The sequence below is a fragment of the Phalangium opilio genome, unplaced genomic scaffold (genome assembly GCF_054372755.1).
Source record: "Phalangium opilio isolate 3A_F unplaced genomic scaffold, DU_Popi_V2 ptg000217l_1, whole genome shotgun sequence".
NCBI lineage: Eukaryota > Metazoa > Arthropoda > Arachnida > Opiliones > Phalangiidae > Phalangium > Phalangium opilio.
In genome coordinates, this window is record NW_028324218.1 from 6,041,236 (window position 1) to 6,057,136 (window position 15,901).

Genomic DNA, 15,901 nt, shown 5'->3' on the forward strand with positions numbered 1-15,901 from the left:
ATGAACTTTTTAAATGTCAATAAACAAAGAATTTAGAGAACAAAATTGTCTTATTTATCAAGAATTTTTAATAATGTTCGTACAACAACATTTTAATACAATAGGAAACTTAACCGCAAACGTTTGAACGTTTTATGTTTTAAACAAAAGTGAGTTGTTTAACAAATGTTCAGTGACCAAACTCGGCCAAATAAAAGAAAAATATAATAAAAAACAATAAGGAAAACAAAAAACTAATCATTACCAAATTTTAGCAAGCTTGGCCTTTGAACTAGCGCTTGACAACTTTGTTTCGCTGATGGTAAGTAACTTATTGCAATGCTTTAGGACTCTGATAACGTTATCCAAAATGGTGGAACGTTTTTGCGACAGAATTGGGGCTCGACAAGTTGGGCATTCTCTTTTATTATTGGCCCAACATCTGATACAAGCTTCACAAAAGACGTGGTTGCAATTTAAGATGATACTTCGCACCATAGTTTCGCTGCAAATGCAACAAGACAGTTCCTCTTCCAGTAGTTGATGAATATTGCATCGAACTTCGATCAAAATCGGCTCCAATTCCTTTAAATCCAACTGCAATTGCGGCATTGTTTCCACTCTTTGCCCCCAGAAGCATTTGGAAACATTTTCTTGCGATTTCAGTAAGGCCTGATTTTCAATTCTAAGCTTATGGACTTGCTTCTCCAATTGCGCTTTTTGTTGTTGCAAATGACGTCTAAGCAACTCGCTATTTGCTTCACTGTCGAGCAATTGCGTGGCGCTATAGGATTTCAGTTGCAGTTCTCGTTGCAATTCGACGATTTCCTGAATTTTGCGTCGCATTTTTTGTTGCAAGTCTTCGATATCGTGGTTTTTAGATTCGATAACTCGCTTCATTTCTTTAAAAACAATTTTGGGATTTATTTATATCTGTTACAATTTTGCGAAAAGACTCAACTTGAAGTTTAAAGTGTGTTTAATTAAAATCAAGAAATATGCAAATCAAAAATTAATTGTAATAAACAAGATAGCTAATTAAACATTTTAACCAACTCTATTTGAGCAATACTTCAAGTTACGTACGAACTTGCATATAATATATTTTATCACGAATAGATTTAATTTTAGAAGTAGGAATGGAGAACAGAGTAATCTGGGACTGGGCGCGCGTCAAAGTCCAGGACCCCCTACCACGGGAAGGGGGGATGAAAGAAGAGGCGGGTCATAGCGACAGAGGTAAAAACGAATTACGTATTTTTCGCCGTCTCCGTCATCAAAACGTACTTCAAGTGAGCCAATAAGATAATTTAAACTTTTCGTTACGTGTTGGAGGGAGGGCTCTATTCTGGGTGGGCTATGAGTCGGACTGAAGAAAATACTAACCGTTCTCCATTCCTACTTCTGAAATTTAATCTATCCCTGATTTTATTAATACTTACCATTAATTTTGCGTCTAACTTCTTCATAATCGGACAAAATCTTTTTTTTCTGCTCCGTAACTTCAACCAAATCACGTTTGAAACTTTCTTCCATTTTTCCCATCTCTCTTAGATGTTTCTGTCCAACTTTACTCGCGTCTCGTTTTAAATTATCTATTATTTTACGCAGCGAATCTTGTTCTTCTCGCATCGATTTTATCTGTCTCCTCAATTCACCTTTCTCGGCTTCTTTGATATCAGCCATTTTCTGCGACTTCTTTTTCAAAGTGGCGATTTCTTTGACAAGTTTTTGTTTGTCATCTTCAAGGCGGAGTACTTGGCTCATTTTTTCAGATACGGTTTTCTGATGTTCCAACTTAATTTTGATTAACTCTGTTCCAGCTTCAACAGCCTTTTCCTTGTAAGATTGGTAGAGAGATTGGAGTTGCTTATTTCTACAAGCTTCGTGCGCTACGGCTTTTTTCAATGTGGTTTCATTTTCATCCAGCAGTTGAATTTTTATTTTGTTTAAAAAATTTATTTCTCTCGTTTTTTCAACTTCCTTAGAGGGAAGATGGGGCGTTAGATTTTTCCGAAATGGATTATCGTTCGCCCGACTTACCTGAAACAGGAAATCGTCCAAACAATTGCTCGACTTTCGACCGAAAATGGAAACATGTGCCAATGCTAGAGTTAATTCTGTGTCGTTTTTGGGAGGGGGAGTTATGGAGAACATAATTCCTTCTAAATCAGGTCGGATAAAGGTGCTATAATCGATCCCTTCCTGAGACAGACGATAACTCGTTCGACTTTCCAGAGTGGGAATATCACGTGTTTGACTTTCCAGAGGGGGAACATCACGTGTTTGACTTTCCAGAGGGGGAATATCACCTGTTTGACTTTCCAGAGTGGGAATATCACCTGTTTGACTTTCCAGAGTGGGAATATCACCTGTTTGACTTTCCAGAGTGGGAATATCACCTGTTTGACTTTCCAGAGTGGGAATATCACGTGTTTGACTTTCCAGAGTGGGAATATCACGTGTTTGACTTTCCAGAGTGGGAATATCACGTGTTTGACTTTCCAGAGTGGGAATATCACGTGTTTGACTTTCCAGAGTGGGAATATCACGTGTTTGACTTTCCAGAGTGGGAATATCACGTGTTTGACTTTCCAGAGTGGGAATATCACGTGTTTGACTTTCCAGAGTGGGAATATCACGTGTTTGACTTTCCAGAGTGGGAATATCACGTGTTTGACTTTCCAGAGTGGGAATATCACGTGTTTGACTTTCCAGAGTGGGAATATCACGTGTTTGACTTTCCAGAGTGGGAACATCACGTGTTTGACTTTCCAGAGTGGGAATATCACGTGTTTGACTTTCCAGAGTGGGAATATCACGTGTTTGACTTTCCAGAGTGGGAATATCACGTGTTTGACTTTCCAGAGTGGGAATATCACGTGTTTGACTTTCCAGAGTGGGAATATCACGTGTTTGACTTTCCAGAGTGGGAATATCACGTGTTTGACTTTCCAGAGTGGGAATATCACGTGTTTGACTTTCCAGAGTGGGAATATCACGTGTTTGACTTTCCAGAGTGGGAATATCACGTGTTTGACTTTCCAGAGTGGGAATATCACGTGTTTGACTTTCCAGAGTGGGAATATCACGTGTTTGACTTTCCAGAGTGGGAATATCACGTGTTTGACTTTCCAGAGTGGGAATATCACGTGTTTGACTTTCCAGAGTAGGAATATCACGTGTTTGACTTTCCTGAGTAGGAATATCACGTGTTTGACTTTCCTGAGGGGGAATATCACGTGTTTGACTTTCTTGGGAGGGCAGGTCGTCCGTTTCACAACTGGAGTAGTCAGATTCACTTTCCCGACAGCTGGAATAATCAGTATCTTCATCTTCCGAGTCACAGTCGTGACAGCTTTCGTAGTTCATTTCAGTTTCCTGAGACAGGGAATCACTTCCGCGAAAATCAAAATGATCCAATATATAGTCGTTTCCCTTCTGCTGATCTTTGTTGATCTTTATCAACGCGTTCAATTCCAAAGTCTGTCGCAAATTAGTTTCACGAAGCTCTTCATTTTCTAAACTTAACTGTTTCAATTTGAGCTCTAACTGTTGTTGTGTTTCAATAGATTCTTGGTTAGCCCCTTGTGCCAAGTCTTTCACGATGGAAATAAAATCATGCTTCGCCATTTTGGGTAGATTATGCTAGAGAATATCTGTATTTTAAACAAAACCAAAACAGGAAAACAAATAGCAATAAACAAACTTCCATTACTAATCAAGGAAACAAACATTACAGTCACGATGCCATGCACGTGCAACCAAACACAGATACGAATAAATACCAATGTATCATTACAATTTTATAAGATTATGTTCCATAAGTATGACAATACCTATACTTCATAATGCTAGAGATTTATTGAGAGCAATTGAGAACGACGCCAGAATTGACTACACTCGGTTATGAAGTCCATCTAATCCTATTTAGTCACTCTGTACTAAGCCTTAGACAGCGCCTCACCAGGCGTCGTTTTACCTCGAATCTATGACCTACCTAACTCACTTCAAATACGCGTTACAACAGCGGATATGAGACGGCTGTCTGTAACCCTAGGCGGAAATAGCAGGGTCACGTGGGGAAAGGAACTACATCTAACCGGAGACTCCCGAGTAGATGAAAGTATATTTTAACTCCGTCTCACATCCCTACTCCAAGGTAGAAGAAGAAGTTTTCGGATATGAAGTTACGTTTTATCAGAGAGAATTTCGAAAACTAAATTTCTTTTAATATGAATTAGAAAACTTATAAAAACCAAACAAAACACATATGGTTCCCAAAATTATTTTAATTCAAAAAATCATTACATATTAAATAAACGATGCTGAATTTTTATAAGAAAAAAAAATCAAACGAGGTGTGCAAACACTTCTTCAGCCCATAAAACCCCCCAAGTCGGGAAATCCACCAAGTGGCGGTGCGGCCAGGAGTTCACCAACGGTATTAAATAGTTGAAATGAACATTCGCAGGGACAATCATCACTACTCTTAATGCACTCGTGTTTGATGTCCCCCATTTTCATTCCAGAAGGAATGGGCAATGTGTTCGAATTCAAAATGCTACACATTTCAGCGCATTCCCGTTCGCACCGTTCGCAATTGGGATCAAGGGCTAAACATTTTTAACCAAATTAAACATAGGTACTATTTCAACAACTTGATTATTAACCAACAATTTGGCCAGATGGACTCTTAACCATAACCAGGGATAGATTTAATTTGAGAAGTAGGAATGGAGAACAGAACTAGTAATCTGGGCGGGCGTCAAAGTCCCGGACCTCCTTCCACGGGACGGAGGGGTATGAAAGAAGAGGCGGGTCATAGCGACAGAGATAAAAAGGAATTACGTATTTTTGGCCGTTCCCGTCAGCAACGTCATCAAAATGTAGTTTATGTGAGCCAATAAGATAATTTAAACTTTTCGTTACGTGTTATAGGGAGGGGCTCTATACTGGGTGGTCTATGAGTCGGAATGAAGTAAATACTAACCGTTCTCCATTCCTGCTTCTAAAGTTAAATCTATCCCTGCCCTTACCCTATGTATTTAAGTGAGGCTCGAGATTTGAATTAACTAGTCACTGATGTTAACTAGATTTATAGTTAATTAAAATTTGCAAGTTAGTTTACCTTGAGATAATCCAATAGCGAGGAATAACATAATTACGGTTACTATTTTAACTGAAAACATCTTTCCAACTTTAATGGACTGTTACTGCGCCAATAATAAATATTCTAAGTTTTAAATTTTGTTAATTTGACAAATATTAAGAATTCAATCTCTGGACTTCGATCACGAGGTATTTTAAATGCATTAATATAAGTTACATAACAATAAATAAGTATACTAGGAATACATACAGCCATTGTGTGACCATTAATTTTCACTCAACCTATCTAGGCGGGCTTTGTGGGAGGAGCTAGCTAGACTAATCATATAAAGTATGACGAGTTTCACCCTGGCGAATTTATAATATATCTCGCTGCCTGTAGCACCTTGCGTCAAGGACCTAGCGTTGCTACCATAAAACCAATGAAATCGTAGTTAGAAAGACGCCATCAGAATTATGAGTCGTGACGTGATAGTAAGTTCCCACAAAACCCGAATTCATAGAAATTAACAGGGGATATATAAGTGAGCACAATAATTCCAATTAGCTGTATGCATTCCTAAGGGAACATTATCATACAGGTCATACATCGTGCTGTAATTTAACTTATGGTTAACATTATAAAAGTACGGTTTAAAAATTATGCAATATAAGCAGCTGTTAATGTAGATATAAAAACAATAAATTTTGCCTACAGTCATCGCGTTGGATTTAATTGCCTTCAAAATAAATTAATTTGTTTTCTATGAACTAATATACAACTACACTGTTTGAAACTTACGTAGTTTCGTAATCAACTTGGGTGACGATTTCCGATAGGTTCAATTCAAATATTTTCACAAAAATCTGTATCTAAAGACGCAACTAAAAATGTAACACAGACGCCACTAGGATCGCATCGATTTGTTTAAGGCGTTTCTATGGTAACGGTGTAAAGGTTCGTCTGCAAACGTTTCCGTATATTAAGCCGTCATTAACTAACTGTACGTGGAATTTTTTCATCGGAAGTGCCTCGCACTTGTGTTAAAACACGTTTCAAGGCGTTGAAGTTGTTTTAGTAGTAACTACCATTGAACATGGGCCGAAAAGTGACCATCTCAGTGGCCACACTCAATCAATGGGCATTGGATTTCGAAGGAAATTGCGATAGAATCTTGCAAAGTAAGTTAACTTAAAATTATAATTATAATTTTCAAACGGTGTTCTTCTATCTGTCCTTTATTCTCGTTAACGGTTTTTAAGTTATTTAGCTTTAAGCGAATAAGAGCACGATTTTTAAATATTTTTCAAATAAATAAATTTGTATATTTTTAATTGATTTTTATTAACGTGATTAAGACAGACCATTAACCCGAGTTCCCACGGTCATTAATAATTGGGCTATGAACCATTTTTATTGGTTTCCACGGTCATAATAAATTAAGCTATAAACCATTTAGAGATGAGTTTTTTATGGTTTTTAATAATTGGACTATAAACCATCTAGAGATGCGTTTAAATGGTCATAAATAATTGGACCATAAATAATTAGAAAAGAGTTTTATGGTCATAAATAATTCGACCATAAATAATTAGAAAAGTTTTATGGTCATAAATAATTCGACTTTAAATCATTTAGAGATGAGTTTCTATGGCCATAAATAATTGGACTATAAACCTTTTAAAGATACGTTTCTATGCCCATAAATAATTGGACTATAAGCCATTTTGAGGTGCCGTTTTATGGTCATAAATAATTCGACTTTAAATAATTTAGAGATGTTACTATGGTCATAAATAATTGGACTATAAAACCACTTAGAGATGTGTTTCTATGGTCATAAGTAATTTAGAGAAGAGTTTTTACGGTCATAAATATTTGGACTATAAATCATTTAGAGACGAATTTCTTATAGTCACAAAAAATTGGACTATGACCTTCTAGAGATGCGTTTCTATGGTCAAACAATTGTACGATGTATTTTCTGATAATAATTGGACTATTAGCAATTAAGCGCATATATTATGATCATTTAATCATCTAAAATTAGAAAAGGTAATTAGATCCCAATGTCGAAGACAGAACTTCTCGCTGTTATAAGTATTTCCAAGTTCCAACGCAATAAAAATAGCGGCTTTCATAAAAATATTATCCAATACACGGGCATTTAAAACCAGTTTAGTTACAAGTTCAAAATGAACCCCACGTAATTTTTTAAAGGTATAATTCAGGCGAAAAAACAAGGTTCAAAATATCGTAGCGGGCCCGAATTGGAAATAACGTAAGATCAAATACACCGTCAATAATTAAAATAATAACAAAATAACTCGCTTAATAAATAATTTAAATTTAGGGGTTACGCTTGCAATGATCACTTTTTTGAAAGTGACACATTCCTTCACTCATGGGAAGTTTTAGTCAAATTATTAAATGATGAAAATACGCAAGATATCATAGTCGATGTCGGAATGTAAGAAACCACTAGGAATTATAAACTAATTGAAAATTAACTAGCCAATAGATCAAATGCTCCATTAATTCCACAAGAGAAGCAAACACCAAACAGGCGGGGGGGAGGGGAGTCTCCCTCTTGGGTAATTTCCCTGACGCTAAGAGTCACCGCCAGATGGAGCTGGCGTGCTTCTTGGTGTTTGCCTCTCTTCTGGATTTAATGAAAAAGTCTATTTTTTAATGGATTTTTTAGGCCAGTTCAACATAAGGGAGTCGCGTACAACTGCAGAGTAGTTTTTTATAACAAGTACGAATAAATTAAAATTAATTTAACGACGATATTCGAGTATTATATTAAATTAAAATAAATTTTACAAAATAGAAAAATTCTATTAATTCGGCCTAAAATAATGATGTGCGATGATGGTAATTACCGCGAAACAAGATGGTTTACCGCATGGAAAAAACCACGAACCATCGAGGAACACTTCTTACCGCGCATGATACAAGAGATAACAGGACAGGTACTCTTATTTAGCCCAGGGATAGATTTAATTTTAGAAGTAGGAATGGAGAACAGAGTAATCTGGGCGCGCGTCAAAGTCCCGGACCCCCTTCCACTTTATGAAAGAAGAGGCGGGTCATAGCGACAGAGGTAAAAAGGAATTACGTATTTTTCGCCGCCGTCCCCGTCAGCAACGTCATCAAAACGTAATTTAAGTGAGCAGCCAATAAGATAATTTAAACTTTTCGTTACGTGTTGGAGGGAGGGGCTCTATACTGGGTGGTCTATGAGTCGGACTGAAGTAAATACTAACCGTTCTCCATTCCTACTTCTAAAATTAAATCTATCCCTGTTTAGCCTTAATTGAATCTGTTATTTGTGGTACATTACTAATTGTACCAACGGGAAAAATAAAAATTAATTATTTAGACTACAGTACCATTTGGTGACATGTTATTATCAACGCTAGACACTTGTATTGGTTACGAAATATGCGAAGAGTTATGGAACCCAAATAGGTTAGTCCGTTCAAAATTCACCTAACTAATACCAGAAGTATATAATGCTTCTTCTCTTTGTGAGAAGTGTACCGCCACAAAGTGGGACAATTAATTGTAACATGATTCTTCCCCAACAACGTACCTTAACATTTGTTATAGCAAGGTTAATTACTAAACCGAATCATACATGCACATACGTCATTTTAAATAGTTCCCTCATCATTACTATATCTATTAGCGCTGCTTAACTATTTGCCAAGGCGCATGCATTGCATGCGTTTGTGGATTAATTTTTGTCCCGCCACGTCAAGACAATCAAGGTTTGTGCCAGGTTGATTTCTGAATGAGGATTTAGTAAATACCAAACAGTTATAGAATTCACCCTGGTACGGTGCGATGTAATTACACCCATCTTAATTAAGTTTGATGAGCAATGGTAGAGCAAATTAACAAAAAGGGTAATTCCCTCGCCTGGGAAGAATCATGTGCTTACATAACTAAAGCATTAAGAGCGTACAGAGTGTCACACTTCTTCTATTATCCCCTTCTGCTAATACTAAAATATTTTGGCCCTATTATTAAAACATAGCACTCATATACCGCAATGTTTGGATGGTGCAGAGATAATTTTCAACGGTAGTGGTTCGTACCACGAACTTCGAAAAGGATATGTTGTATTTGACTTAGTTAAATCAGCTTCCGCCAAGGTACTCGCACTATACCATCCAAATTTATAAAACCGCTTAACACCATCGCAATTAACCATTTTAATTTTAGAGCGGTTGTATATATGCTTTCTCAAACCTACGAGGTTGCGATGGTGAGCGTACATATTACCAAGGGTGTTCTAGTATCGCCATTAATGGGCAATTTGTGGCAAGAACCAAACAGTTTGCGTTGGAAGAAGTTGTACGTACTGGTAGTGGTAGTCAGTTGTAGCAAAAGTTCATAGAATAAAACACAAAAAGTATTATACTTCGATAAAGCTTGCTGGCAATGCGTGATACGAGACACGCCCCCTTTAACTTTCAGAATAGTGTCGATCCCCACCCTTTGATAGGCGTATGATTACCCTCAAGACAGTAGCACAGGGAACAAGCGTGAATAGGCTAATATAGTAGGAGATTCTAGCTCTAGTACCAAGAATTAAGGTTTGGATTGCCACCATAGAGTACTATTTTTCTATAAACATTCATTGTGAATAGGCTAATATAGTAGCAGATGCTAGATCAACTTAAGTACCAAGAACTAACGTTTTGATGGCCACCATAGAGTACTATTTTTCTATAAACATTTATAGTGAATAGGCTAATATAGTAGCAGACTCTAGCTTTAGTACCAAGAATTAACGTTTGGATTGCCACCATAGAGTACTATTTTTCTATAAACATTTATAGTGAATAGGCTAATATAGTAGCAGATGCTAGCTCTAGTACCTAGAATTAACGTTTGAATGGCCAGCACAGAGTACTATTTTTCTATAAAAACCTTTGACCTCAATAAAGAAAGCTCTTCCCTAATGGTTTGTTTGTGTAGGGGTTGAGAGAGACGAGGGTAGCTAATTTGCTTCTCAATTTACATGGCAACTACGGGGACAGGGAACTATGAATAAAGTATACTTTTTGGTATTACCAATGAACTTTTGGTTGTAGACGTGTAATTTGTTATAAAGAGTATTTTTCCACGTTCAGGAAGTGGTTAGTGCGACATTAGATTTAGAGGATGTTAGAAATTACAGACATCAAGTGAGCAGAAGTCGAGATGCCCAGGTAATATAAAAGTTTCATTTTAGTAGTCAAGTACCTATATGCACTCTACGCAAAACATCTTGACAAAACCTTCACCATAGGCCGCGGAATCGAAAGCCTACCCTAGGGTCAAAGTTTCTTGCGCGTTATCAACCGTGGATGACGTTTACGAAGCCCCTGGTTTTGAACCAATTGAAATAAATCTACATACTGCCGAAGAAGAAATAAGGTAAGAAGCCAAATCTATCAATTTCACAATAGACCATTTCGATGTAACTTGAGGGAGGGAAAGACACGGGGGTAAAACTTTGCCTTCCATCACGCTTTATGGCGTCTGCGCTTTAGTCTCTTTCTGTCATGAGAGTGCGCATGCAGAGATGGATGGTAATGTGTCAACCCCCTTGTATGTCCCGATACTGATCATTGCCTACCAACTTTTTTACATCGAAAAGGTCTATTTCGAACTGCAAATTTTAACTATTACAGCTTGGGACCGGCTTGCTGGTTATGGGACTATTTGAGACGTAGTGGACAAGGCGGGTATTTTTTACCACTAAGTGGTGGAGTTGATAGTTGCAGTACGGCAATGATCGTCTATTCAATGTGCAATTTAGTTTGCAAAGCGGTTGCAAATGGGGGTAACTTAAAAGACGACATTAATTGCCCTTCCTAAATAATTTAATGATAAAATATTTAATTAGATAGTAGAGTCTTATCGGATGTTCGGAATGTCACAAAGGACCCCAATTACACTCCAACTGATCCCAAAGAATTATCATCGCGTATCTTTTTCACTTGTTATATGGGTACCGAAAATTCTTCCCAAGAAACGAAAGATAGGGCCAAGAATCTGGCTTCACAAATCGGAAGGTAAAATTAATTAAACTCTATCATTTAAATATTAATTAACGAACTAATTACGTTACGTTACAGTTCCCATACTTCGATTGTAATTGATATTGCGGTAAAGGCTGTTATATCAGTCTTTACACTCGTAACTGGTTTGAACCCTAAGTTCAAAGTTCACGGAGGAAGTGTTAACGAAAATTTGGCCTTACAAAATATCCAAGTATTTTTATTTAACCAACCAAGAAGCGATATCTAGTTTATTAGGGAGAAGGTATAAATTCGCCCCACATTTATAATCTAGCTTTATCTCCAGTCCATACATTACGTAGGTCCGGAGTTAATCCCCGCCGCCTCTAAATTACAACCAGCATCTCATTAGTTCTTGAAAACTCGTGCACGTCAGCGCGACGCTAATGAGAAAAAATTACAGTCATATTTTCCGACTGAGGAGAGGCGAAATAGCCCGCCCTCCTTTTACGTCCCCCCCCCCTTGTATTTTGAAAGGGGGACTGGGACTATGGCGCGCGCCAATACTTAGGCATCTTACACCTTCTCTCTAATAAACTAGATATCACTTCTTGGGGAAAATTAATTTTCTTTTTTGTAGGCAAGGTTGAGAATGGTTTTCGCCTATTTATTCGCCCAGTTATTGTTATGGTCGAAAGGTCGACCTGGAAGTTTGTTGGTTTTGGGTTCTGCTAACGTAGATGAAGGGTAAGTATCGTAATTTTAATATTAGGGAATTGGGCGAAGCAGCTTCATGTAATGTATTTATAGGTTGAGAGGATATTTGACAAAATACGATTGTTCAAGTGCTGATATAAATCCAATAGGTGGTATAAGTAAAACTGATTTAAAAGGATTTTTGAATTATGCCGCAAATTACTTCAACATTCCTGCCATTAGAGGGTAATTTTGATAGTTTTAAATTAAATAATTAACCCACAAAAATCTAACCTTCAATGCAGTGTATTAACAGCCGTACCAACTGCCGAGTTGGAACCATTGGCCAACAACAAAATTGCGCAAACTGATGAGGTATTTTTAATTTTAACAGGGATAGATTTAATTTTAGAAGTAGGAATGGAGAACAGAGTAATGTGGCTGGGTGCGCGTTAAAGTCCCGGACCCCCTTTTCCACGGGACGGAGGGGGGGGGGGTTTGAAAGAAGAGGCGGGAGGGTCATAGCGACAGAGGTAAAATGGAATTACCTCTGTATTTTTCGCCGTCCCCTTCAGCAATGTCATCAAAACGTAGTTTAAGTGAGCAGCCAATAAGATAATTTAAACTTCTCGTTACGTGTTGGAGGGGGAGGGGCTCTATACTGGGTTGGCTATGAGTCGGAATAACTGAAGTAAATACTAACCGTTCCGTTCTCCATTCCTACTTCTAAAATTAAATCTATCCCTGTTGGATGGAACGTTACGTTACATTCCCTTGGGTTGGTGGGTGAAAGTTATTTGAATTACGTCACAAGCAACACGTGACCCACCTGCCAATGTGACAGTACCTTTAACCACGTCACATTAACACTAAAAATATTGATACAGGATGATATGGGGATGACGTATCAAGAACTTAGCACCTATGGTAAACTGCGTAAACAAAATGGCTGCGGACCTTACTCGATGTATTGCAAACTGGTCTATTACTGGAGGAACAAATTCACCCCTGCCGAAGTACGTTGATTAATGATTACGTCATGAATTTTACAGTTTTAAAGAGTTTAATATTAATTTTGGATTTTCAATTCATAGATTGCCGAAAAAGTGAAACATTTTTTCAAGTACTACGCCATAAACCGTCATAAAATGACCGTACTGACCCCATCTTATCACGCCGAGAGTTACAGTCCCGATGATAACCGTTTTGATCACCGACCATTTTTGTATAATATCAAATTTGATTGGCAATTTGCAGCAATTGATAAACAAGTAAGCTATTGATAGTTTCTGATGTTTAATTTTTGATATTAAATTAATTAATTAATTAATTACGATTTAATTTCCGATAATAGGTTGAGAAGTATTCCATGTTTAACATGGTGACCGATTGATAAAAGTTTAAAACATATTGTTGGTTGACCAACTTAATTAATTAAAGTTCAAATGATTTACTTAATTATATTTAGTTCATATTAATAATAATAATAAATAACTTTGATTTGTTTTGTAATGATACCTTAATAAAAATTAATATTTGTGTTTGGCTTAATTTTATGTGCATATGTTTAACATAATTATATAATCATGCAAAATATGACAGTCAATTTTATAAGCAGCATCATGGCAGCATGCAAATATCGTAAGTTATAGAGCTATCTCAGAAGCCTTAGTGTGACGTCATCCATGCTATTTGCCCATAAAGTGCTGTCAGTTGTGACGTCAGATCCAAGGTTAAACGTCACGAGTCTGCCTTTAGCAATGGGCGGCCATGACAGTTACCGTTTTTTCTTTATGGGAAAACAGCATGGGTGACGTCACACCGGCGCTTCTGACAGCACTCTATAGAGCTAATTCAATTCGGGGGGAAAGGAGAGATTTTGTGGCGGGGTTTCGCTAGTCCCCGCCTAGGCGCCATATTGTGCGGGAAATTTAGCATAGAGTTCTTCAGCGGCCCGCACGGAGGGAGGGTGAAAACCGGCTCAGTTTATTGGCAGGCTCAACTGTGACGTTTCCCCCCTTCAACTGATATAGCTCTATAGAACCAAAGTGGTACCAAACATGGCCGCCCACTGCCAAAGCTAAGCCCATGACGTTTTACGGTTTTTACCTAGGTACTGACATCACAAATGCGATAGCTCTATTACACAACTATGCTAAAAGACCCAAAATAAGCGGGAATCGCCAAGGCCTAATTCACCAAGCACAACAACTTGTACAATATCTATTAACAATATCTAACAACTTGCACAATAGAAGATAACTACCAATATAAGTAAAATAATCATTTCATTTAAACATGGCTTCTTTAATACCTTAAAAAACACTTTCTTTGTGTCGTCACCGAGCTATTAAAGAAATATTGCAACACTTACGGCTTCGTTTCGCTTTTGTATCCAGTTGAAGCTTGGATGAAGAATAGTTACACTTGGATATATCAGTCGAGAAATTTTTGGACCACAAATGGCTTACGCGACCTTCGCGCCGCGTAGTGTGAAAATCTTGAAACTCCCGTAACAAACAAGAAACACGTGTTTAGTTTAGCCAAGGCCTAGGGCTATTTAAACATCAACTTTACTGGTTTCTTTTATTATAGAAGGTAATTATATTTAAAGTATAAAGTCACCTACTATAATAATTAGAAGAATAATAGTTCATCTTTAAAACTTCCATAATCATAAATCACCGCATAAACAAAAGCCACTGAAAACGATCTTAACCCTAACCGCCGTTTATTTTTCAAATTCAAACGGAATCAGAGCAGACGACGTAACAAACGGAAACCAAAAAATAAACATTTCCGCGACCGCGGCCAGAAGCACACGTTATACTACGAGTGATATATCCAAGTGTAACTATTCTTCATCCAAGGTTGAAGTTAGTTAGCCAAGGCTTAAGGAATTAATCCACTTTGTCAGATTTGTCTTTGTGCGCCACTTCAACAGTTTAACCACTTGTATGAACAAATCGCGTATTTAAATTTTAGCTTACCGCTAATTAAACGCGAATAAGTTTTAACTACTTCGGCAATCAGACGCTTCAACACGATAATAATAATCCCGGTTAACAATGAAAACCTCTCACGAAAAAGGAACGACTCACGAAGCCGAAGGAACCACGGTGGTACCATGGATGAAGAATGCGCGTGAGGAAATTTGTTTTCACTCTACAGGATAGGCAACTCCCTATCTCGGGCGACAGAATATTCTGTATACACTCTGTTACAACGTCGGTTGTCAGCACGCGTAAAGCTAGGTCTCTATGTAATCTAGCCTTGCGCGTGCTGACAAGAGACAAAAAACTTCAGGATATTTTAAACTGATTTTAAATCCTGAAGATCCTGAAGTTTTTTGTCTCTTGTCAGCACGCGCAAGGCTAGATTACATAGAGACCTAGCTTTACGCGTGCTGACAACCGACGTTGTAACAGAGTGTATACAGAATATTCTGTCGCCCGAGATAGGGAGTTGCCGATCCTATAGCGTGAAAACAAATTTCCGCACGCGCATTCTTTATCCATGGTGGTACGCTCCAAATGCCAAAATGGCGGAATACAAAAGAACGGCTTCTCACAGAGCCCACTCGATCACGCGCTCACTCTTCCCACTCGCCTGGTCTGGGACATAAGAATTTTTTAAATTAGTCCTTGGGACCAGTGACCCTCCCACTTAGTGTCCAAAATAACAAACTGTTATTTAAACTGGTTCTCCCTTAGTTTTCCGATAGATTTACAATTAATAAACAGGTTTTGGACCAGGTGAAGTGTGCCATTTCTCAGATTGCTGAAAATCCGGGAAAAATTTAAAGGGCTGGAAAAAAGCTATTACAGCAGTCTGGGAAATAAGGATATTTTTTAAACTAGTCCTTGGGACCAGTGACCCCCTAGTGTCCGAAATAATAAACTGGTCTCCGGACTGGTCCCAGCCTTTGTTCTCCTATAGATTTGCAATTAATAAACTGGTCCCGAGGACCAGTAACCCCCACTTTTTGAATTAAAAAACTAGTCCAAGCAATTAATAAACTGGTTTTGGACCAGAGGAAGTGTGCTATTTCCCAGACTGTATTACAGATTGGGCAATAGCAGACGATATAATAATATTACGGTAAAAATAAGGT

General features: G+C 37.7%; 2 protein-coding genes across 2 annotated transcripts; one reads left to right on the top strand and one right to left on the bottom strand.

Annotated features, from left to right (window-relative positions):
• Positions 1-45: 45 nt before the first annotated feature.
• LOC149615920 (uncharacterized) lies at positions 46-14,186 on the bottom strand. Its single transcript, XM_089857346.1, has 4 exons — positions 14,162-14,186; positions 2,023-3,627; positions 1,422-1,962; positions 46-881 (listed from the first exon to the last, which is right to left on the bottom strand). Exons 2-4 carry the CDS (start codon positions 3,610-3,612, stop codon positions 241-243), a joined length of 2,772 nt encoding a protein of 923 aa, XP_089713472.1. The 5' UTR covers positions 3,613-3,627; positions 14,162-14,186; the 3' UTR covers positions 46-240.
• Nadsyn (NAD synthetase) lies at positions 6,032-13,338 on the top strand. The gene is made up of 19 exons (XM_089857358.1): positions 6,032-6,252; positions 7,292-7,352; positions 7,425-7,541; positions 7,776-7,829; positions 7,905-8,046; positions 8,457-8,545; positions 9,117-9,234; positions 9,305-9,436; positions 10,219-10,296; positions 10,377-10,504; positions 10,762-10,913; positions 10,977-11,145; positions 11,209-11,344; positions 11,732-11,838; positions 11,902-12,033; positions 12,093-12,162; positions 12,675-12,803; positions 12,882-13,058; positions 13,142-13,338. The coding sequence occupies exons 1-19, from the start codon at positions 6,168-6,170 to the stop codon at positions 13,178-13,180; spliced, it is 2,115 nt and encodes a 704-aa protein (XP_089713484.1). The 5' UTR covers positions 6,032-6,167; the 3' UTR covers positions 13,181-13,338.
• Positions 14,187-15,901: the final 1,715 nt, after the last annotated feature.